This window comes from Leopardus geoffroyi, chromosome B4, assembly GCF_018350155.1.
Source record: "Leopardus geoffroyi isolate Oge1 chromosome B4, O.geoffroyi_Oge1_pat1.0, whole genome shotgun sequence".
Classification (NCBI taxonomy): domain Eukaryota; kingdom Metazoa; phylum Chordata; class Mammalia; order Carnivora; family Felidae; genus Leopardus; species Leopardus geoffroyi.
The window spans coordinates 46,249,907-46,275,266 of record NC_059341.1 but is presented as its reverse complement, the minus strand read 5'-3'; the positions used below and the strand labels follow the sequence as shown (position 1 = coordinate 46,275,266).

The 25,360-nt window shown below is 38.2% G+C and overlaps 1 protein-coding gene across 2 annotated transcripts in view; it reads right to left on the bottom strand.

Annotated features, from left to right (window-relative positions):
* The window catches only part of BORCS5 (BLOC-1 related complex subunit 5), a 99,260-nt gene that overhangs the window by 25,122 nt on the left and 48,778 nt on the right, over window positions 1-25,360 (bottom strand). For both annotated transcript variants that reach the window (XM_045465717.1, XM_045465716.1), the window contains exon 3: window positions 1,178-1,335. In XM_045465717.1, the coding sequence (XP_045321673.1) occupies window positions 1,178-1,335 (158 nt within the window). The remainder of the gene's footprint in view (window positions 1-1,177; window positions 1,336-25,360) is intronic.

Genomic DNA, 25,360 nt, shown 5'->3' with positions numbered 1-25,360 from the left:
CATTAACATAAGTGGTTTCTCCAGGACAGAGCTCCTGCCCTTTTCCTTATATGATACTACTTTGTGGTATTAGGAATCTCAATCCCTTCTTTACTGAAAACTTTGGAAAGTGTATGTACTATGCCTTAGTGCTCACAGAGCTGTGCTATGCAGCAGCCCAGCCAACGATATATTTAAGTCCTTCACAGAAGTACCTACTATTATTAATAATTACTAAACATTTGTACCATGCACTTTAGGTTTCTAAGTACCTTCACATGAGTTCTCTTGCTCTTTCCCTCACAAAAACCTTGTGCATTAAGTAGGCATAATTGTTTCCATTCAGCCAATAAAAATCACCTAGCTTTTCACATGCTAATACAGTGAAAAAATAATTGAAAGAGATATCAAGGCTCCTGCTCTCAAACAACTGATACCCTGTTGGAAAACAAAATGTAAATTACATACAGGAAACAGCGAAAGTCCATTCAAAGATATAATGTTAGCTACAGCAGATTAGTATATCAGGACTTTACACACACTAACAATAGCTAACACTTACTAAGCAATTTAACCATCACTCAACACTTGGGACAGTGTTACTGTCCCCCCATTGTTACTATTACCCCATTTTTCAGATGAGAAAACTGAGACCAGAACGAGTTAAGTAACTTATCCAAGCAAATAAGTGGTGAATCAGGATTCAAATTCCAGATTAGTCCAGCTGCATAGACTACTCCTTTTCACCAACACATTCTACTGCTAGGAGAGACAGAGGACAAATGTCAAGACTAAGATGGGTGCCTGAGGGGTTCAGTCGCTAAGCATCTGACTTTGGCTCAGGTCATATCTCATGGTTTGTGAGTTCGAGTCCCACTTTGGGTGAGCTTGAGCCCTGCTTTGGGTGAACACGAGCCCTGCTTGAGGTGAGTCCCGCCTCTCTCTCTCTCTCCCTCTGCCTCTCCTGGGATTCTCTCTCTCTGCCCCTTGCTGACTTTCACCCCCCCTCTCTCTCTCTCTCACAAATAAATAAATAAAATAAAATGTAAAAAAAAAAAAAAAAAAAAAAAAGACTAAGAAAATGGCTACTTCCCATAAAGCTTGGATCATTGGCTCTACTGCTCAGTAGAAAAGGACCTGGTAGTCAGAGGAAATGAGAATCGTGAGCTGGTGATGTTATTTTCCCACAGTACGTTACCTCTTTGATTCGTTTAACCAAAGCATTCTGATCAAAGGCAACGGCCTCTGCACACTGATGAAGGTGGTCCTGATATCGAAGGCAGAGCTGTAACACCTGCTGAGAATCCAATTTCTCCAGTTTGGTATTTGTTGGGGAAGTCTGGCCACTCAATAGTCCTTCAAAGTAGAAAAAATTCAAGTCAAATAAAATGGAAATTATTGTCAACAAATTTGCTTTATAAATAACAATAAATTCACTGAAGACAGGATAGGAGACTAAGATTTAATCTTACATCTTTTCCTATATACTAAAAACAAACATAGCAACTGTCATTTATGGAGCATCTGTTACACACCAATCACTCGGCAAAGTGCTTCCTATACATCATTTTTCATACCCATAATTGCCCTAGAAAGTAAGGAATTATTAGTCCTATTTCATAGATAAGAAGCTCGAGACACAGAGAAGTAACTTTCCTAAAGTCACACAGTGACTAGTAAGTGGTTTCTCCAGAATACAGTTCCTGACCCTGTGACACTATTTCAAGGTATCAGGAATATAAATCCCTTCTTGAATGAAAACCTTGGAAAAGTGTATTTACTCAATTTCTTTTAATAATTAAAATGACTGTCTGACTTCAAAACAAAGACTGCAGCAAGAGACAGAGAAGGGCATTACATGGTGATAAAGGGATCAATCCAATAAGAGGATATAATAATTATAAATATTGATGTATCCAACACAGGAGCACCTAAATATATGAAACAAATATTAACAGGCATAAAGAAAGAAACTGAAGAGTAGCGGACTTTAACATCACACTTACATCAATGGATAAATCATTCAGACAGAAAATCAATACGGAAACAATGGCTGTGAATGATACATTAGATCAGATGGACCTAACTGATACATTTAGAACATTCTATCCAAAGATGGCAGGGTACACATTCTTTTCAAGTGTATATGAAACATTCTCCAGGACAGATTACACGTTAGGCCACAAAACAAATCTTAATAAATTTAAGAAGACTGAAATCATATCAAGTATCTCTTCTAATTACAATGGTATGAAACTAGAAATCAATTACACGAAAAGAACTGGAAGAAACACAAACACATGGAGGCTAAACAACATGCCACTAAACCACCAATGAGTCAATAAATAAATCAAAGAGGAAATAAAAAAATACATGGAGACAAATGAAAATGAAATGGTCCAAAATCTTTGGGACACAGCAACAGTAGTTCTAACAGGGAAGTTTATAGTGATATAGACCTTCTTCAAAAAACAAGAAAAATCTAAATAAACAATCTAACCTTACACCTAAAGGAACTAGAAAAAGAAGAACAAAGCCCAAAGTTAGTAAAAAGGAAGCAAATAATAAAGATTAGATGGAAATAAATAAAATAGAGACTAAAAAAAAACAAGAGAAAAGATGAATAAAACCAAGATCTGGTTCTTTGAAAAGGCGAACAAAATTGATAAACCTTTGGCCAGACTCATCAAGAAAAAAAAAGAAAGAAGACTCAAATAAAATCAGAAATGAAGGAGGAAAAATAATAACTGACATCACAGAAATATAAAGAATTATAAGAGACTACTATGAAAACATGCCAACAAATTGGACAACCTAGAAGAAGTGGATAAATTCCTAGAAACATACAATCTTCCAATATTGAATAAGAATAGAAAATCTGAAGAAACCAATTATTGGTTATACAATTGAGTCGGTAAACAACAACAACAACAACAACAACAACAACAACAACAACAACTCCTTTCAAACAAAAGTTGAAGGCCAGATGGCTTCACAGGTGAATTCCACCAAACATTTTAAAAAGAGTTAATACCTACTATTCTTCTCAAACTATTTCAAAAAAATAGAAGGGGAAGGAAAACTTCCAAATTCATTCTTTGAGGCCAGCATTGCCATTACTAAAACCAGAGACACTACGAAGAAAGAAAACCACAGGCCAATATTACCGATGAACACAGATGCAAAAATCCTCAACAAAATATTACCAAACTGAATTCAACAATACATTAAAGATCATTCACCACGATCAAGTGGGAATTATTCCACAGATGCAAGCGTGGTTCAGTATTCACAAATCAACCAATGTGGTACATCATATTAACAAAAGGGAAGATAGATACCATATGATCATCTCAATAGATGCAGAAAAAGCAGCAAAATACAACATCTGTTCATGATAAAAACTCTCAACAAAGTGGTTTACAGGGAACATATCTCAACATAGTCAAGTATGAAACACTCACAAGTCACATCATACTCAATGGTGAAAAATTAAAAGCTTTTCCTCTAAGATCAGAAACAAGAAAAGAATATCTACTCTCACCACTTTTTTTTTTTAAAGTTTTTTTTTTAAACGTTTATTTATTTTTGAGACAGAGAGAGACAGAGCATGAACGGGGGAGGGTCAGAGAGAGGGAGACACAGAATCTGAAACGGGCTCCAGGCTCTGAGCTGTCAGCACAGAGCCCAATGCGGGGCTCGAACTCACGGACCGTGAGATCATGACCTGAGCCGAAGTCGGACGTTCAACCGACTGAGCCACCCAGGCGCCCCTACTCTCACCACTTTTATTCAACATAGTACAAGAAGTCCCAGCTTCAGCAATCAGACAAGGAAAAGAAATAAAAGCACCCAAATTGGTAAGAAAGAAGTAAAACTATCATTATTTGCAGATGACATGGTGCTACATATAGAAAACCCTAAAGGTGCAGGATATAAAGTTAATATACAGAAATCTGTTGTACTTCTTGGGGTGCCTGGGTGGCTCAGTAGATTGAGCAGCTGACTCTTGGTTTTGGTTCCAGTCATAATCTCATGGTTTCATGGGTTTGAGGCCCCACACTGGGCTCTGTGCTGACAGTAGGAAGCCTGGTTGCGATTCTCTCTCTCGCTCTCGCTCTCTTTCTGTCCCTCCACTGCTCATGCTCTCTCTCAAAATAAATAAATAAACTTTAAAAAAAAATTTTTGTTGCACTTCTATACACTAACAATGAAGTAGCAGGAAGAGAAATTTAAAAAATCCCATTCAACCAAAAAACTAAAAAAAAAAATAAATAAATATCATTTAAAAGAATGAAAAGAATAAAATACCTAGAAATAAATGTAACCAAGGAGGTGAAAGACCTAAACTCTGAAAACTATAAGACATTGCTGAAATAAACTAAGATGATACAAATGAAAAGACATACCATGTGCATGGATTGGAAAAAAATTAGTATTGTTAAAATGTCCATACTTTCCAAATCAATCCACAGATTGGGTGCAGTCCCTATCAAAATACCAATAGCATTTTTCATAAAACTAGAACAAATAATCCTAAAATCTGTATGGAACCACAAAAGATCTGGAATAGCTAAAGCAATCTTGAGAAAGAACAAATCACAAGCCCACATTTCAAGATATACTACAAAGCAACAGTAATCAAAATGGTGTGGTACTGGCACAAATGGAACAGGATAGAGAACCCAGAAATAAACCCAAACTTATATGGTCAATTAATCTACAACAAAGGAGCCAAGAATACACTATGGGGAAAAGACAGTCTTTTCAAGAAATGGTGCTGGGGCTGGGGCGCCTGGGTGGCGCAGTCGGTTAAGCGTCCGACTTCAGCCAGGTCACGATCTCGCGGTCCGTGAGTTCGAGCCCTGCGTCGGGCTCTGGGCTGATGGCTCAGAGCCTGGAGCCTGTTTCCGATTCTGTGTCTCCCTCTCTCTCTGCCCCTCCCCCGTTCATGCTCTGTCTCTCTCTGTCCCAAAAATAAATAAACGTTGAAAAAAAAATTAAAAAAAAAAAAAAAAAAAAAAAAGAAATGGTGCTGGGAAAACTGTACAGCTACACGCAAAAGGATGAAACTAGACCACTGTTTTAACACCATACACAAAAGTAAACTCAAAATGAATTAAAGACCTAAATGTGCAACATGAAACCATAAAACTCCTAAAAGAAAAAACTGTTATCTCTTGGACATCAGCCTTACAACATATTTATGGATAACTCTCCCCAGATATGAGAAACAAAAGCAAAAATAAACTGTTGAGACTACACCAAAGTAAAAAGCTTCTGCACAGCAAAAAACAAAAACCATCAACAAAACAAAAAGGCAACCTAGTGAGAAGATATTTGCAAATGATGTATCTGACAAGGGGCTAATATACAAGATACATAAAGAACTTAGATGTTTTGGGGTGCCTGGGTGGCTCAGTTGGTTAAACATCCAACTTCAGCTCAGGTCATGATCTCGCAGTTCATGGGTTCTAGCCCCACATTGGGCTCTGTGCTGATAGCTCAGAGCCTGGAGCCTGCTTTGGGTTCTGTGTCTCCCTCTCTCTCTCTGCCCCTGCCCCACTCACACTCCGTCTGTCTGTCTGTCTGTCTCTCTCTCTCTCAAAAATAAACATTAAAAAAAAAAGAACTTAGATGATTTAACACACACACACACACACACACACACACACACACACACACACACACACATCCAATCAATCTGATTAAAAAACGGGCAGAGGACCTGAATAGACATTTTTTCAAAGACACACACACAGATGGCTAATGGTGCTCAACATCACTAATCTCTCTCAGAGAAATGCAAATCAAAAACCAATCAAAATGACGAGCATTAAAAAGACAAGAAACAACAAGTGTTGGCAAGGATTGGAGAAAAGGGAACCCAAGTGCACAGTGGTGGGACTGTAAATAGGTGCAACCATTGTATAAACTGTGTAAAATGGAGGTTCCTTAAAAAATTTAAAATAGAAGTACCGTATTATCCAGGAATTTTGCTTCTGAAAATTTACCTCAAAAAATGAAAACACTAATTTGAAAAGATATATGTACCCCTATGGTTATTGCAGCCTCATTTACAGTAGCCAAATTATGGAAACAATCCAAATGTCCATCGATAGATGAAGGGATAAAGATGTATAGATTCAGAAGACACACACACACACACACAGAGGAGTATCAGTCATAAAAAAAAAAGAATGAAATCTTGCCATTCGTGACAACATGGATGGACCTACAGGGTATTATGCTAAGTGAAATAATTCATACAGAGAAAGACAACATATGATTTCACTTATGTGGAATCTAAAAAACAAAACAGACTCTTAAGTACAGAGAACAAACCGGTGGTTGCCAAAGGGGAGGTGAGCGGGGGAAGAGGTGAAATAGGTAAAGGGCATTAAGAGGTACAAATTTCCAGTTATAAAATAAGTAAGTCATGGGGATCAAAAGTAGAGCATAGGGAATAGAGTCAATAATACTGTAATAACGTTGTATGGTGACAGATGTGACTACACTTCTTGTGGTGAACTTTGAGCAATGTACAGAGTTATGGAATCACTCTGTTGTATATTTGAAACTAATAGAACATTGTATGCCAAGTATACTTTAATAATAACATTTTTAAATGGCTGTTTGAAAAACTGAGAAACAGAAATAATATGTAAAGGAACCCATCAGGAGGAGATGCAAAAATGAAGAAATTTAAAAAGTGAATGTCAGTGAACACACCAGAAACTTTTGTTATGTTTTTTTCCAACATCAGTTTTGTTGTGTAACTATTAAATTCCTGACATGTGCATAGGACGCTTATTTTCAAAGCCTTTCATATAAACTTAACTTACTTTTCTTTAAGGCGTAGTATGTAGAGGAAGATAATTACTAACACTTACGTAAGAAAAAAAATCAATTAAAGAGGCTAAATGAGTTGTCCATAGTCACGCATCAAACTTTTGACTAGAACTCAAACATACCAGCTTTTGGCCAAGTACTCTGCCAAGCCAAAAATTCACAAACTTCCCGGTGTTAGGATTCCTTTACCCTTTCAAAAATTATTGAGGACCCCAAAGAGCTTTGTTTCTGTAGTTAATACCAGTAGTCACCTATTAAAAATTAAAACTGAGAAAATTCTTAAATATTTATTAAATTATCTTAAAACAACAATATTAGATTCATTACATGCTAACATGAACAACATATTTTAAAAGAAGTAACGATATTTTCCAAAACAAAAAAGTGAGAAGAGTGGCACTGGTTTAAATTGTATAAGTCTTTTCAATGTCTGGCTTAACAGAAAACATATGGATTCTCATATCTGCTTCTGCATTTAATACATTGCTTTTATAATATGTAGCTTCTGAAAAACTCCATTGTACATTTGTAAGAGAATGAGTGTAGCTAGCAAGTGTCTAAGTATTTTTTTTTATTTACATATTTTGAGAGAGAGAGAGCATAAGCAGGGGAGGGGCAGGGAGAGAGAATCTCAAGCAAGCTCTGCGCTGGCAGCACCGAGCTGGACGTGGAGCTCAAACTCACAAACTATGAGATCATGACCTGAGCCGAAACCAAGAGTCGGAAGCCCAACTGACTGAGCCACCCAGGCGCCCTGCAAACGCCTAAGTATTATTGTGAAAATAGTTTTGACCTCAGAGAATCCCTAGAAGGGTCCCATGGATCCCAGGGATCGCCCTACCACACTCTGAGAACCACTAAGCTAGGGCCACACTGTCTCATATCAGAGCCAATGATATAGCATAAGGTACACCAAAATCAATATGACAATGGGGCATATGCTGAGCATAATCAGTTTAAGCCTACCCACACCAAAGCTCATCTTAGGAACCCCTCCCCACTCTTGTCCCCAATCACCAACGTCAAACTTTCACTGACTTCTCCGGTACTAGAACTTAAACCAGTCTTCTCCTCCCCCACTTCCCCTACCTCAGCAGGCTGTATGATGGGCTACCCAGTTGGGCTATCACAGAGAATCCTCAGAAATGCCAGTCAGTGTTCTCAGATCTTCATCTCACCTGAAAGAGCTAAGGTAAGGGCAGGGTTGAACATGAAGTACCACTCTGTTCCCCCATATTCCACTGCCAGCACTTAGGTCCCTCGGCAGTTCCACTGCGGATCCTAACAGAGGAAAGCACCAGTTACTCCAGCTAAACCTGCCTCCACACGGTAGCTTCTGATGAAGCCACTATTTGCAAAAATAGGGATTTATTCTTTAATTGAAAGTTTTATTGAGATCCTGTGTATAGGATCTCGTGTATCCCTTTACTCAACTTCCCCCAAAGGTAACATCTGGCAAACCTATAATACAACATCACAAGCGAGACTGACAGTGATACAATCCAGTGATCTTATGCAGATGTCCCCATTTTACTTGCACTAGAGTGTGTGTGTGTGTGTATGTGTGCGTGTGTGTGCGTGAGCATTCATGGACGTGCACGTCTGTGTACAGCAGTGGTGAACCACACGATGATTCTCCTTCTGACATATTGCCAAAAGGTCAATGGTAGCCTAACAGGATATAACAATGCCTACATCATTTGCCTCACTTCATCTCATTGCACAGGTATTTTATCATCTCACGTCATCACAAGAAGGGTGAGGACAGTACAATAGGTGTTTTAAGCCAGAGAGAGCGTACATCCACATAACTTTTATTATAGTTCATTGTTAAAATTGTTCTATTTTATTATCAGTTGTTATTATTAATGTCTTGCTGTGCCTAATTTCTAAATTAAGCTTTACGACAGGTGTGTACATTTAGAAAAAACCTAATATATATAAGGTTCAGTACCACTCAGTTTCAGGCATCCACTGGGGGTCATGGAACATATCCCCCCACGGATAAGGGTGTCTACTATATTTAGCTCTATACAATTTTTTTCACACGTGTACATTCATGAATTTACCACCACAGTCAGCTCCTGAGCTGTTCCATCACCACAAAGATTTCTTGTGCTGCTTTTTATAACCACATCCACCTCTCTCATTCCCCTCCCCATCCTTAACCCTTGACAACCACCCATCTGTTCACCATTAAAAATAAATTTTTTTAATGTTTGTTTATTTTTGAGAGACAAAGCATGAGAGAGGGAGGGGCAGAGAGAGAGGGAGACACAGAACCCAAAGCAGGCTCTAGGCTCTGAGGTGTCAGTACAGAGTTCAACACAGGGCTCGAACCCACAAACCATGAGATTGTGATCTGAGCCAAAGTCAGAGGCTTAACAGACAGAGCCACCCAGGCACCCCGTGTTCACCATTTTTTTAATTTTGTCATTTCAACAATGTTTTATAAATGGGATCATACAACACATGTAACCTTTGGAGATTGGCTTTTTTCACCCAACATAATACATTCGAGAATCATCTACGTTGTTGAATCTATCAATAGTTTGCTCCTTCTCATTTCTCGGTAGTATTCCATGGTATGTATGTACCAGAGTTTGTTCAACCTTCCATCCATTGAAGGACATTTGGGTAGTTTCCAGTTTGGGGGTGGTTAAACAGAGCTGCTATGAACAGTTGTGCACAGGTTTGTGTATAAGCCAATTTTCATTTCTCTGGGATAAATGCCCTGAGACTGACTGCCATGGCTGGGCCATGTGACAATCACTTGTTTAGTTTCATAAGAAAATGCCAGTTTCCTAGAGTGCCTGAAATTAATAAGATGGGGATTTTTCAGACCACTAAAATCTTCTCACAAAATTATCAAGGACTACCCTAAAACTGACAAAGATACAGTCCCAGGAACAGACCTGAGGAAGAAGGTTACCGAAAGCTTTCTGTTGTCAATCCAAGAATTAGAAACAGGAGGTGCCATGGAAAGAGGAATGAAAGATTTTGTGCTTTCAATAGTGGGCCAGGATAACGCAAAGGCCATAAGGAAACACTGATAAATTCAACAATATAAAAATCAAGATTCCTCATGGACAAAAAACACCCTAAGTTAAACAAAAAAAACCCTGGGAAAAATATCTGCAACTCATATCAGAAAAAGCAAACTTCCTATTATGTAAAGAGCTCCTAGAAATTGGCAAGTAAGGAATCAGCAAAAGAAAGATGGACAAAGGATACGAATAGGCAGTTCACAGAAAAGGAAACCTCAATGCCTCAGCTACAAGAAAAGATGTACACCCTTATCATAAAAAAAATTAAAACTTCACTGCAAGCCCGTTTTTCACCTATCACATTGGTAAAAATCCAAACGTATGATAAAAACTCCGTAGGTGGAACTATGAAGAAAATAGGCATTGCTGATTAGTGTATAAGTCATTAACACCCCCACAGAGGGCAATTTGGCATGGATATCAAAATCACAAATCCATAGAGCCTTTGATGCGGCAATTTCACTACTAGGAATTTACACATAAATTAGCACATAGGCTAAATGTTGTGTAAGGTATAAATATATAAGATTATTCGTTGCAGCAGTGACTGTCATAGTAAAAGATGAGCAAACACCTCAATGTCCATCAACAGGGAACTTGTTAATTAAACCAAGGTACATCCATAAATATTATATGACCAGAGAACCAATAAAGGAGCTCTATATGTATTCACAGAGAAAAATCTCTATAAGATATTAAGTAATAAGTCTTTCACCTAGGCTGCCAACATGGTATGCAGACAGGAAGACCTGGAAAGTTCCGGGCCATATGAGCCACAGCCACGGCTGCATGGGCAGACAAGCAGGGGAAGCACCCAGGAGGCTGGGATAAACAAAGATCACTCAGGTTACTCTGGGAACATTAGTATGAAGTATTATGACTTAGGAACAAGAGCTTCTGCCCAACTGTCAACCTTGATAAACTGTGGACCTTGGTCAGCGAGCAGACATGGCTAAATGCTGCCAAAACCAAGCCTGGAGTCGCTCCTATCACTGAGGTGGTGCGATCGGGCCACTACAGAGTTCTGGGGAAGGGAAGGCTCTCAAAGCAGCCTGTCATTGTGAAGGTCAAATTCTTCAGCAGAAGAACAGAGGAGAAGATTTAGAGGAGGGTGGTGCAGTGTCCTGGTAGCTCAAAGCTACATGGAGGAAAGTGCATTAAATGCTTTTTTTTAACAAGTGCTTAAAAAAAAAAAGATATTAATAAAAGAAAGGTATATAGGATGGTGTTTAGACTATGCCACTGTTGTGTAAGGAATGGGTGGTATGCAAGTAAATAAAAATATATATTCATAATTGCTTATATTTTACATAAAGAAACTCTGGAATGACAAGAGTCAGACAAATGGAGAGCAAGGGTAGGAGGGAAGACTTTCACAGGATATTTTAACTTTTTTTTTTTTAAACCAGATGAATGTATTTCGTTCCAAAAACTTTTAAGTAAATCAACTTATTTTAACAAAAAGTGGCCAAGGTCTTTCTCATCTATAAGTAATATCTCCTTGGGCAGTCCTCCCCTCATCCCTTGCCCCAAGTATCCCCAATTATATAAGCCCAAACCAGTTCCATATCTTCCATTCTCACCAAGGTTGACATGGCTGAATATACCTTAAAACATAATCTTCTCCACGGCAATTAAATTAAAAGCCTCATAACAGGGGCGCCTGGGTGGCTCAGTCGGTTAAGCGTCCAACTTCAGCTCAGGTCATGATCTCACGGTCCGTGAGTTCAAGCTCCGCATCGGGCTCTGTGCTGACCGCTCAGAGCCTGGAGCCTGTTTCAGATTCTCTGTCTCCCTCTCTCTCTGACCCTCCCCCATTCATGATCTGTCTCTCTCTGTCTCAAAAATAAATAAACGTTAAAAAAAATTTTTTTTAAAATAAAATAAAAGCCTCATAACAAACTTTGAGATGGGGGAAGATATTTTACTTACCTATTTACCTCTTATGTCTGCCATACAGCACCTAGTACATAAAAGGCTCTCAAATTAGGCTAGGAGGATACATTCTACCGCTGGAATTCCAAGCAAAGAGTGAGCTGAAGAAGACTTTAGGGAGAAAAAGCCTTTTCAGGGTCCCTACTCTGTTCTCCACATATACTTAAGAGTGAGGCCTGGTCAGTCTGAATCTGCTCTTTGAAAGTGAATGAGGAAGATTTCCAGTGCTTGAGGAGACTACTGGGAGCTTGTATTAAAGACTGGGGAATGTCAGGGCCAGCCCAAGCTTCCAGAGGGCTGAAGGGCAGAAGCAGAGGACCCACAACCCAACTCTGGCTCACAAAACAAAACCTTTACTCTCTCTTTAAAAAAAAAAAATGAGAAAAGAAATTTTAAGAAGGCTGCCAAGTCTAGAAGGCATACTAGACTTGTTGAAGTTGCAGCCAACTTCAAAGTCAAAGAAATTATACTTTAAATCATCCTTATAAATTACAATTGTACCCTCCCCCTAATCATCTAAAAGCCAAGCCCAGGTAGATGGGTCTATTATCAGAATGTGCTTTTTTTTTTTTTTTTGACTCACAGCCATCTCTGAAAATCTACCACAAATCTTGCTCCAGATCATAGAAGGAGCAAGAAGGATCATGGTGGGGGGGGGGGGGGGGTGGGGAGGAGGAGGAGAAGAGAAGAGAAGAGGAGGAGGAGACAACGACGACGATGATGATGATGACCACGACGACGACAGGCCACTTTTTCTACTCCTGAAGCTACAAAGCTGTGGCAACATAGGCCAATTCTAGAGGCAGTAAGCAAATATTTCCCATCACTCTCAAGTGTCAGGAACCTGTTTCCCTCATTTTGATGACTGAACCACCCCTATTATCTTCTGATCAAAAGAGGAGGGAGAACAGAAAGCTGGGTAAATTTAGAGATGGTAAATTTTGTCATTTGTAGGAGACCGCAAACTGCCAGCCTTTTGGACTGTGTTTCTTCTGAATGCATGTTTTTTTAAATTTCACGTTTCTGAATTTCAGGTTTTTTTTAAGTGCAGATGCTTTCAGTGAGGTGCATACTCTCCTACTCTCTCAATCCCACCACTTCCTACTGCTATCTGACCAGCCAACTTCCTTCATTCGCATTGCCTGGCCTCTGAGGGCCTCTACAGTTACACCTGTGTTTTAATTCTTACCAACTCTAATAATAACCTAAACCCTTAGTAACAGAGAGTGAACCATATATCATCTTGAAGTTATTTTTTGTATAGTTTCATAAATGTTCTTCATGGTTAAGACTTTTTCGTTTTAGTTTTTCTTATATAAATCTTCAAACACATAGAAAAGTAGGAAAAAATATACCCAAATGTTCACCCTCTAGATTCAACAACTAACATTTTATTCTATCACTTCATCCTTCTCTACTTCTTTGGTTTCCTGTGCCATTAAAAAAAATTAAAGCCCTCATGACACTTCACTCCTAATACTCTATTCTTCCACATGTTTATGATTAGCTTTTCACGTTAAAATTTCTAAATTATGTCTTCCTTACTGTGCAAGAGAACAGGACCATTACCCTTAGCTTTCTAATTCTTCTTGAGCTTTAAAACAGTGGTGCACTCAAAGTAGATATTTACCGAGTTAAAAACCTGATCTAATAGATTCCATATTTGCAAGTGGTAAATACTGGAGACATTTCTTAAGACCCTGTTAGACTCTGTTGAAACGACTTTGTTTATACAGAAATGGAGAGTGGGCTCCAGGGAATGGGTGAGGACCAAGACTGATTATTACCCAGATCCAGCAAACTGCCATCTGTACCCACCTCTTTGTGTAAAGTGCTGAGTGGAAAAATCATCAGGGTTAAACATTTGGGAAATATTTTGCTGAGCCATCTTTTTCTTTCTGAAATGTCAGGTAGGAAAAAAAAAAAACGTTTTTTTAAAGTATAGTGCAGAACCATATGGGTATTAACCTAGGCTATTACCAAACTGAATTCCTTAACTTTTAAGGGCTTAGCCACTTCCAGGACTAAAATGAGTCTTATGAGTAGTGAGGCCTATATTTTAGAAACAGTATAAGAAGCTGGTTTCCTGCTGCAGAATCCTGAGAGCAGAATCTCTGGAAGTTTGACTGTGAAGGTATAACAAGGCAACAGATTATGAAAAAAGAAATTCCCCCCCAAACTATTAAGAGATTTTTTACTGTATTGGTCATTGTATATTTGAAAGACAGAAGCACATTAGCCATGTGTGTTCTTTACTCAATATAAACTTTAGTTCTCAAAAGTTCTCTTTTTTAAAAAAAGGAAAGGGGTCTAAAAATACCAACCCAACTTGGACAGGATCCTATGATGTATACTGGTGACCAATTCTTTTGGGGTATTTAGAAAAAGAGTGCACTCCATAACCGGCTCCCTTTGGAACTTTTACCTCCATTCAGTCATCTCAGAGCAGCACCATCTCACCCAGGAGAAGAAACCAGCCAGACAGGCTATCATCATGGTTTTGATTAAACCATGTGATGGAAGAGACCCCAAGTGCAGGCAAGCTGGATATAATATGCCAACCCACCATAAGCAAAGAGTGAGCTGAGGAGAAAGAGTTCTGTGTGAATAGAAATAATCTCCTAACAGTTACCCATAACTACCAGAGGGCCGATAAAGAGCTCTCTCATTAAGGTGGTGCTATAGACTGAATGTCATATCCCCCCAAATTCATATGTTGAAACCTAATCACTAATGTGATAGTATGAGGAGGAAGGGCCTTTGGGAGGTGATTAGGTAATTAGAGGATGGATCCCCCATGAATGGGATTACTGCCCTTATAAGAGACCCCAGAGGGCCCACTTGCCCTTTCTACCATGTGAGGGCAAAACAAAAAGATGACTATATGAATGAGGAAGTAGGCCCTCACCAGACACTGAATCTACCAGCATCTTGATCTTGGACTTCCCAGCCTCCAGAACTGTGAGAATTAAATTCTAAGACAGGGAGCTTATTAGTCCCTGGAAAAAGCTGAATTCAGCCCTATTATTACTGGTTGTGTGATTTGGGCAGTTTACTTTATATCTCCGGGTCTCAGTGTTCTCATGTGTAAAACTGGGATAATAACCACTCCCCTTTACAGTTTTCCCAGCACACAGTAGGATCTTGACAAATATCTGTTCCCTTTATTGTTGCCTTTCTTAAGACTCGGAGAGGTAGAGGGGCACTCAGGCTTCAAGGGACTTTATGGTAAGTTATAGAAAGCAGTTCATCCATCTAGGTCCAGGCATTCATTTATCTATGGGCCAATGACCTTGGTTTATGTTACCAAAGAAAAAAAAGCAGAGAACGTTACGACCAAAGGTAGATACAATTTTTCCAAAGGTGATCAGTTTCTACAGATGAGACACCTCGGTGTCTTCAAGAAATCCTGTCCACTGTTATGAACTTACCTTAGCTTTTCACAATCTTCTCCACTTTTTCCTCCCAAAGAATGAAGTGAAATGTTCAACTCATCTTCCTCCTTCAACAATTTCTGGTTCAAATGCTTGCTCTCTGGTTAAATTTACAGGCCATGGAAGGGGGGCAGCATTATATAATGAAAGATAGAAGCTTTGGAGTCAGGTAGACCTGGGCATTTGAATCCTGAGATTGCCATTTACTACCTATGTTATGTAAGAGTAGGATTTAATTTCCTTGAACTCAGTTTATCTACAATTTTAATACTATCTAGGTTAAAGGAGTACTGTGAGAATTATGTGAAGTTACGCTTGACATAGTATTTGGCACAGAACAGGAACTCATTTCACTGTCCCCAGGTCTCCAACCACCAACTGTTGCCACAGTCAAATAAGCAGGTTTCAAAATCTGGCTGAAGGAATGGCCAACCCTACTATACTAGGAGTATTTGCTAGCCCCTCCTACTATCTCCCAGCACTGTAGGAAATAATAAAGAAGTCATCTGACACTTCAAGCAGATCACCAGAAGCAGACGGAGTTAAATACAATGCAGTGCCAGATAAAAGCTAAAATTAAAAAGTAGGAACAACAAAAAAGTCCCAGAACACAATTCAAAAATGGGCAGAGGACTTAGTAGACGTTTCTTCAGAGAAGATCTACAAATGTCACTTAGCACATTAAAGATGCTCAACATCACTAATCATTTAGGAAATGCAAAACAGAACCACAATGGGATGCCGCTTAACCATTAGGATGGCTGTTATCCAAACAACAGAAAATAACAAGTATTGGTGAAGATGTGGAGAAATTGGGACCCTTGTGCAGTGGTAGTGAAAATGTACAACAGTTTTGAAATGACAACAAAGGATATAGAATGTTACATCCGCTTAGTTGATAAAGCAGTGGCAGGGTTTGTGAGGACTGGCTTCAATTTTGAAAGAAGTTCTATTGTAGGTAAAATGCCATCAAACAGCCTCCCATGTCAAAGAGAAATTGTTTGTGAAAGGAAGAGCAAGCCGATGAGGCAAACTACATTGTTTTCTTATTTTAAGAGACGGCAGAGCCACCCCAATCGTCAGTAACCACTACCATCAGCAAAAAGATTCTGACTCGCTGAAAGTTCAGATAGTACCATTTCTTTGCAAAAAAAAGTATTTTTTAATGAAGGGATGCACATTGTTTTTTTAGATTTAATGCCAATGGACACTTAATAAACTATACATAGTACAGCCTAAACGTAACTTTTATAAGCACTCAGAAACCTACAGTTTCACTTGACTCACTTTATTGCAATATACAGTTTGCACTGTGGTGATCTGGAACTGAACCCACACTATCTCTGAGGTATGCCTGTATGTGGCAACACTGTCCTTCAAAAGTGTGGAAGACATTAAGACATTCCCAGAGAAACAAAAGCTGAGGGAGTTCATTACCTCTAGACCTGTCCCTCAGGAAATGCTAAAGAAAGCCCCGCAGGTTGAAATGAAAGGGCAATGGACAGGAACTCTGAGCTGTATGAATAAATAAAGATCTCAGTAAAGGTAAACACGCAGGCAATTATAAAAACTAGTATTATAACAACAGTCCGTAACTCCATTTTTTGTTTCCTACATGATTCAAGAGATTAATACATTTTTAAAACTTATTAGTTTATGTTTTTGGACAATGTATACAGATGTAACTTTGTGATATCATCATCTGAAAGGACTGAATGTGCAACAGTAAAGGAGCAGAGTTTTTATGCTATTGAAGTTAATTTGACATCAATTCAAGTTAGAGTGTTACAACTTTAGTGTGTTAAGTATAATTCCCATGGTTGGTGAAGATGTGAAGAAATTGGAACCCTTGTGCACTGGTGGTGAAAATGTACAACAGTTTTGAAATGACAACAAAGGATTTAGAATGTTACATCAGCTTAGTTGATAAAGCAGTGGCAGGGTTTGTGAGGACTGGCTTTAATTTTGAAAGAAGTTCTACTGTGGGTAAAATGCCATCAAACAACCTTGCATGCCAAAGAGAAATTGTGAAAGAAAGAGTAGGTCCAATGAAGCAAACTACATCGTTTTCTTATTTTAAGAAATGGCCACAGCCACCCCAATCATTAGCAACCACTACCCTGATTGGTCAGCAGCCATTAACAAGGCAAGACCCTTGTGAAGAAAATGAGAAAGGAATTTAAACATTTCACTACAAAAAAATTATTCAACACAAAAGAAGATAGTAATGCAGGAAATGAAGGACAAAAAGGCTATAAACCATAAAGGAAACAAGAGCAGAATCACAGAAGTCCTTCTTCCTTAGTATTTACTTTTTTAAATGTCAATGGAATAAACTATTTTATCAAGAGACAGAGATTGGCACAATGAATTTGTAAAAAGGATGATATAACTATAGGATATCTACAAAGCACTCACTTTACATCCAAAGGCACAAGTAGGTTGAAAGCGAACAGATGGTAAAAGATAGTCCATGCATATAGTAACCAAGAGAGAAGGATTTGTTACGCTAATTCAGAAAAAATAGACTTTAAATCAAAAAGGGTTACAAGAGACAAAGAAAGACATTATTTATAAATTAATAAAAAGTTCGATATAGCAAGAAGTCATAACAACCGTAAAACACTTACACACCTTATCACAGACCATCAAAATATATCAAGCAATAATGGACAGAACTGAATGGAGAAAGAGACAGTTCTACAATAATAGCTGGAGACTTCAACACGCCATTCTCAATACAGAACAACCAGACAACAGATAAGAAATAGAGGACTCAACACAGTAAACCAATTAGATCTCACAGACATATACAGAATGTGCTATCCAACAACAAGAGAATACATACAGACTCTTTGCAAGTGCACATGGGACATTTCTCAGTACACTTCCCAGACCATTATGTTAGGCCACAAATTAAATCTCAATAAAACTTAAAAGATAAATATCATACAAAATATCTAACCACAAAAGAATTAAGTTAGAAATCAATACAAGAAGGAAAACTGAAAAATTCACAAGCTTGTGGAAATTAAACCAACACACTCAGAAGCAACCGATGGATCAAAGAAAAAAAATCACGGGGAGATTTAAAAATACTTAGAGATGAATAAAACCTAAAATACAATCTACCAAAACTTAAAGGATGCAGCAAAGCAGTGCTAAAAGGGAAATTTATAACTCTGAACACTTATAATTAAAAAGAAAAAAGCAGTCAAATCAACAAGCTAAGATTACAACTTAAGGAACTAGAAAAAGAAGAATAAACCATACCTAAAGCTAGCAGAAGGAAATAGTAATGGTTATAACAAAGATAAACGAAATAAAGAACAGAAAAATAGAGAAAATAAACAAAAGTTAATTCTTTAAATAGAACAAATTGACAAAGCTTTAGCTAGAAGAACTAAGAAAAAATGAGAGAAAACTCAAATTCTTGAAATCAGAAACAAAAGTGGGGACATTACTACTGAATCTACAGAAATAGAGATTATAAATGAGTAGTATGAGCAACTGCATATCAACAAATTGGATGGCCTAGATGAAATGACTAATTCCTAGAAATACAAAGCTGCCAAGACTAGCATAAAGAAAGAAACAGAAAATTTGAATAGACCTCTAATTAGTAAGGAAATTGAATCAGTAATTAAAAAACAAAACTCTCCCAGGGGGTGTCTGGGTGGCTCAGTCAGTTAAGCCTCTGACCCTTGGTTTTGGCTCAGATCATGATCTCAGGTTTCGTGAGTTCGAGTCCCTCATCAGTCACTGTGCTGATGGTGCAGAGCCTGCCTGGGATTCTCTCTCTTCTTCCTCTCTCTCTGCCCCTCCCCTGCTCATGCTCTCTAAACAAACAAACAAACAAACAAACAAACAAACAAACTTTAAAAAAAATCTCCCAGTAACAACAAAAAAAGTCTTGAACTTGATGGCTTCATTGGCGAACTTTATCAAATATATAAACAACTAACACCAATTCTCAAAATTTTCCAAAAATTGAGGAAGAAAGGACACTCTAACTCATTCTGTATGGCCATTATTAACCTAATAGTGAAGCCAAACACACTACAAGAAAAGAAAATTTCTGACCATTACCACTTACGAACAGTGGTGCAAAAAGCCTTCAGAAAATGCTAGCAAAGAGAATTCAACAGCATATGAAAAGGATTACATACCATGACCAACTGGGATTTATTCCTAGAATGAAATGATGGTACAACATAGGAAAATTGATCAGTGTAATACACAACATTAACAGAATAAAGGATAAAAACTACATGATAATCTTAACTAATAGAGAAAAAGCACTTGACAAAATTCAACATGCTTTCATGATAAAAACACACAACTAGGATAGAAGGAAATTAATAAAAGAGCAAATATAGAGCAAACAATACTCAATGGTGAAAGACTGAAAGCTTTTCCTTTAAGATCAGGAAAAAGGCAAGGATCCCCACTTTTACCATTCTAGTCAACATAGTACTGGAAGTTCTAGCCAAAGCAATTAGGCAAGAATAAAGTAATGAATGAAATACAACTTGGAAAGGAAGATAAAATTATCACTGTTTGCAGATGACATGGTTTTATATGGGGGAAACCCTAAAGATTCCACACAAAAAATTTTTAGAACTATTAAATGAATTCAGCAAAGTAGCAGGATACAGTTCACACACAAAAATCAGTTACAATGAGAGTTCTGAAACACTGCTGAAATAAATTGAAGACGACAAAAATAAATAAAGAGACAACTCGTGTTTCATGAATTGGAAGACTCAATACTAGGATTTTTTATTTTTTTTATTCAAGTATAATTAACATACGGTACTATATTAATTTCAGGTATACAATATAATGATTAAAAATTCCATAAATTTCTCAGTGCTCATCAAGATAAGTGTCCTCGTAGACCCATAAACAGTGAAGAAATTGAATCGGTTATCAAAAATCTCCCAACAGGGGTGCCTGGGTGGCTCAGCCAGTTAAGCATCCAACTCTTGATTTTGGCTCAGATTATGATCTTGCAGTTCATGAATTCAAGCCCCACGTTGGGCTCCGTGGGGACAGTGTGGAGCCTGCTTGGGATTCTCTCTCTCCTTCTCTCTCCGCCCCTCCCCCACTCACTCTCTTTCAAAATTAAAAAAAAAAAAAAAAAAATCTCCCAACAAATAAGAGTCCTGGCCAGATGGTTTCCCAGGAGAATTCTACCAGACATTTCAAACAGAGTTAGAACCTATTCTTCTCAAGCTGTTCCAAAAAGTAGAAACAGAAGGAAAGCTTCCAGACTCATTCTATGAAGCCAGTATTGCCTTGATTCCCAAACCAGACAAAGACCCCACTAAAAAGAAGAATTACAGGCCAATATCCCTGATGAACATGGATGCAAAAATTCTCAACAAGATACTAGCAAATCAAATTCAACAGTATATTAAAAGAATTATTCACCATGATCAAGTGAGATTCATTCCTGGGCTTCAGGGCTGGTTCAATATTTGCAAATCAATCAATGTGATACATCACATTTATAGAAGAAAGGATAAGAAACATATGATCCTGTCAACAGATGCAGAAAAAGCATATGACAGGGGTGCCTGGGTGGCTCAGTCAGTTAAGCATCTGACTTCGTTTCAGGTCATGATCTCACAGTTCGTGAGTCCGAGCCCCACGTCAGGCTCTGTACTAACAGCTCAAAGCCTGGAGCCTGCTTCAGATTCTGTGTCTCCCTCTCTCTCTATCCATCCCTGACTAGTACACTGTCTCTCAAAAATAAATAAATGTAAAAAAAAATTTTTTTAATTAACAAAAAAAGCATATGACAAAATACAGCATCCTTTCTTTTTTTTTTAACGTTTATTTTTGAGACGGAGAGAGACAGAGCATGAACAGGGGAGGGTCAGAGAGAGGGAGACACAGAATCTGAAACAGGCTCCAGGCTCTGAGCTGTCCACACAGAGCCTGACGCGGGGCTTGAACTCATGGACCGCGAGATCATGACCTGAGCCGAAGTCAGCCGCTTAACCGACTGAGCCACCCAGGCGCCCTCATCCTTTCTTAATAAAAACCCTCAAAAACGTCGGGATAGAGGGATCATACCTTAACATCATAAAAGCCATATATGAAAGGCCCACAGATAATATCATCCTCACTGGGGAAAAACTGAGAGCTTCCCCCTGAGATCAGGAACACAACAGGGATGTCCACTCTCACCATTGTTGTTTAACATAGTGTTAGAAGTCCTAGCCTCAGCAATCAGACAACAAAATAAGATAAAAGGCATCCAAATTGACAAAGAAGAAGTCAGAGTTTCACTTTTCACAGATGACATGATACTCTACACAGAAAACCCAAAGACTCCACCAAAAAACTCCTAGAACTGATACATGAATTCAGCAAAGTTGCAGGATAGAAAATCAATGTACAGAAATTGGTTGCATATCTATACACCAATAATGAAGCAACAGAAAGAGATATCGAGCAGGGGCCCTAGGTGGCTCAGTTAGTTAGGAGCCTGACTTCAGCTCAGGTCATGATCTCACGGTCCGTGCTTTCGAGGCCCATGTCAAGCTTTGCGCTAACAGCTCAGAGCCTGGAGCCTGCTTCAGATTCTGTCTCCTTCTCTCTCTGCCATCCCCTGCTTGCACTCTCTCGCTTTAAAAAATAAACATTATAAACAAAATCAGAATAAAAGTTCCTAAATTATTCAAATAAAAAAAAATAAAATAAACATTAAAAAAATTTTTAAAGAAAGAGATATCAAGAAATTGATCCCATTTACAATTGCACCAAGAACAATAAAATACCTAGGAATAAACCTAATCAAAGAGGTATAAGATCTGTACACTGAAAACTATAGAAAGCTTATGAAAGAAATTGAAGAAGACATAAAGAGATGGAAAAACATTCCATGCTTATGGATTGGAAGAATAAATATTGTTAAAATGTCAATACTACCCAAAGCAATCTACACATTTAGTGCAATTCCAATCAAAATTGCATCGGCATTCTTCTCAGAGCTAGAACAAACAATCCCAAAATTTGTATGGAACCACAAAAGACCCCAAATAGCCAAAGTAATGTTGAAAAAGAAAACCAAAGCTGGAGGCATCACAATTCCAGACTTTAGCCTGTACTACAAAGCTGTAATCATCAAGACAGTATGGTATTGGCACAAAAACAGACACATAGACCATAGGAATAGAACAGAGAACCCAGAATTGGACCCACAAACTGTATGGCCAACTAATCTTCAACAAAGCAGGAAAGAGTATCCAATAGAAAAAAGACAGTCTCTTTAGCCATTAGCAAATGGTGCTGGGAGAACTGGACAGCTATGCAGAAGAATGAAACTGGACCACTTTCTTATACCATACACAAAAATAATTCAAAATGGATGAAAGAACTAAGTGTGAGACAGGAAACCATCAAAATCCTAGAGGCGAAAACAGGCAACAACCTCTCTGACCTTAGCCGCAGCAACTTCTTACTTGACATATCTCCGAAAGCAAGGGAAATAAAAGCAAAAATGAACTATTGGGACCTCATGATAAAAAGCTTCTGCACAACAAAAGAAATAATCAGCAAAACCAAAAGGCAACAAACAGAATGGGAGAAGATATTTGCAAATGACATACTGGGTAAAGGGTTTGTATTTAAAATATATAAAGAACTTATCAATCTCAACACCGAAAAAACAAATAATCCAGTGAAGAAATGGGCAGAAGACATGAATAGACACTTTTCCAAAGAAGACATCCAGATGGCCAACAGACACATGAAAAGATGCTCAACACTGCTCATCATCAGGGAAATACAAATCAAACCCACATTGAGATACCACCTCACACTGGTCAGAGTGGCTAAAATTAACAACTCAGGCAACAATAGATGTGCACGAGGATGTGGAGAAAGAGGAACCCCCTTGCACTGTTGGTGGGAATGCAAACTGGTGCAGCCACTCTGGAAAACTGCGTGGAGGTTCCTCAAAAAATTAAAAATAGAATTACCCTACAACCCAGCAATAGCACTCCTAGGAATTTATCCAAAGGATACCGGAGTATCAGAGGGGCACATGTACCTTAATGTTTATAACAGCACTATCAACAATAGCTAAATAACAGAAAGCGCCCAAATGTCCATCAGCTGATGAATGGATAAAGAAGATGTGGCATACATATACAATGGAATACTATTTGGCAATTAAAAAGAATGAAATCTTCTTGCCACTTGCAGCAACATTGATGGAACTGGAGGGTATTATGCTAAGTGAAATAAGTCAAAGAAAGATACATATTTTCACTAATATGTGGAATTTGAGAAACTTAACAGAAGACCATAGGGGAAGGGAAAGAAAAATAAGTTACTAACAGAGAAGGAGGCAAACCATAAGAGACTCTTAAATACAGAGAACAAACTGAGGGTTGATGGGGCTGGGAAAATGGGAGATGGGCACTGAGGAGGGCACTTATTGGGATGAGCACTGGGTGTTGTATGTAAGTGATGAATCGGGAATCTACTCCCGAAGCCAAGACCATACTGTATATGCTGTATGTTAGCTGACGTGACATTAAGTTATTAGGAAAAAGAAAAGCTAAGTGTTCTTTTAATCCTCTTTATTTCATCCATCGCCCCTCCCCCCCACACACACACCCTCTGGCAGCTACCAGTTTGTTCTCTGTATTTAAGGATCTGTTTTTTGTCTGTTTTATTTATGTGTTTGTTTCTTAAATTCCACATATGTGAGATATCATATACTATGTGTCTTTCTTTAACTGACTTGTTTCTCTTAGCATTAAACCCTCTAAGGTCCATCCATGCTGTTGCAAATGGCAATATTTCATTCTTTTTTATAACTAATATTCGTGTGTGTGTGTGTGTGTGTGTGTGTGTGTGTGTGTGTGTGTGTGTATTCATCTAGGAATGGACGCTTGGATTACCTCCATATCTCGGCTACTGTAAATAATGTTGCAATAAACATAAGGGTGCATATATCTTTTCACATTAGTGCTTTTGTTTTCTTTGGATAAATACCCAGTGGTAGAATTACTGGATTATATGGTAACTCTATTCTTAGTTTTTTGAGGAAATTCCATAGTGTTTTCCACAATGGCTGTACAAATTTGTATTCCCACCACAGTGCACAAGAGTTCCCTTTTCTCCACAGCCTTGCAAACACCTGTTATGTCTTATGTATTTTATTTTAGCCATTCTGACAGGTATAAAAATATCTCATTGTATTTTTAATTTGCATTTCCCTGATGATTAGTGCTGTCGAGCATCTTTTCATATGCTTGTTGGCCATCTGTCTTCATTGCAAAAATGTCTATTTAGGTCCTCTGCCCATTTTTAATTGGATTATTTGTGGGTTTTGTTGGTATTGAGTTCACAATACCACCCAAAGTAATCTACAGATTTACTGCATCCTCTATAAAAATTCCAATGTTTTTTTGCAGAGATAGAAAACCCATCCTAAAATTCATATGGTATTTCAAAGGACTTCCAATAGCCAAAACAATCCTGAAAAAGAAAAACAAAGCTGAAGGACTCACGCTTTCCTCATTTCAAACTTACCACAAAGCTATATTAACCAAAACAGTATGGTACTGGCATAAAGACAGATGTAGAGATCAATAGAATAGAATAGAAAGCCCAGAAATAAACCCTCACCTACATGGTCAAGCGATTTTGTACAAAGGTGCCAAGACCACTGAATAGGGGAAAGGAGAGTCTTTTTTTTTTTTTTTTTTTAATTTTTTTTTTCAACGTTTATTTATTTTTTGGGGGGGACAGAGAGAGACAGAGCATGAACGGGGGAGGGGCAGAGAGAGAGGGAGACACAGAATCGGAAACAGGCTCCAGGCTCTGAGCCATCAGCCCAGAGCCTGACGCGGGGCTTGAACTCACAGACCGCAAGATCGTGACATGGCTGAAGTCGGACGCTTAACCGACTGCGCCACCCAGGCGCCCCAAGGAGAGTCTTTTCAACAAATGGTGCTGAGAAAACTAGATCTCCACAAGTAAAAGAATTAAGTTGAAGTCTTATCTAACACCACATACAAAAATTAGCCCAAATTTTATCAAAGACCTAAAACTATAAAACTCATAGAAGAAAACACAGGGCAAAAG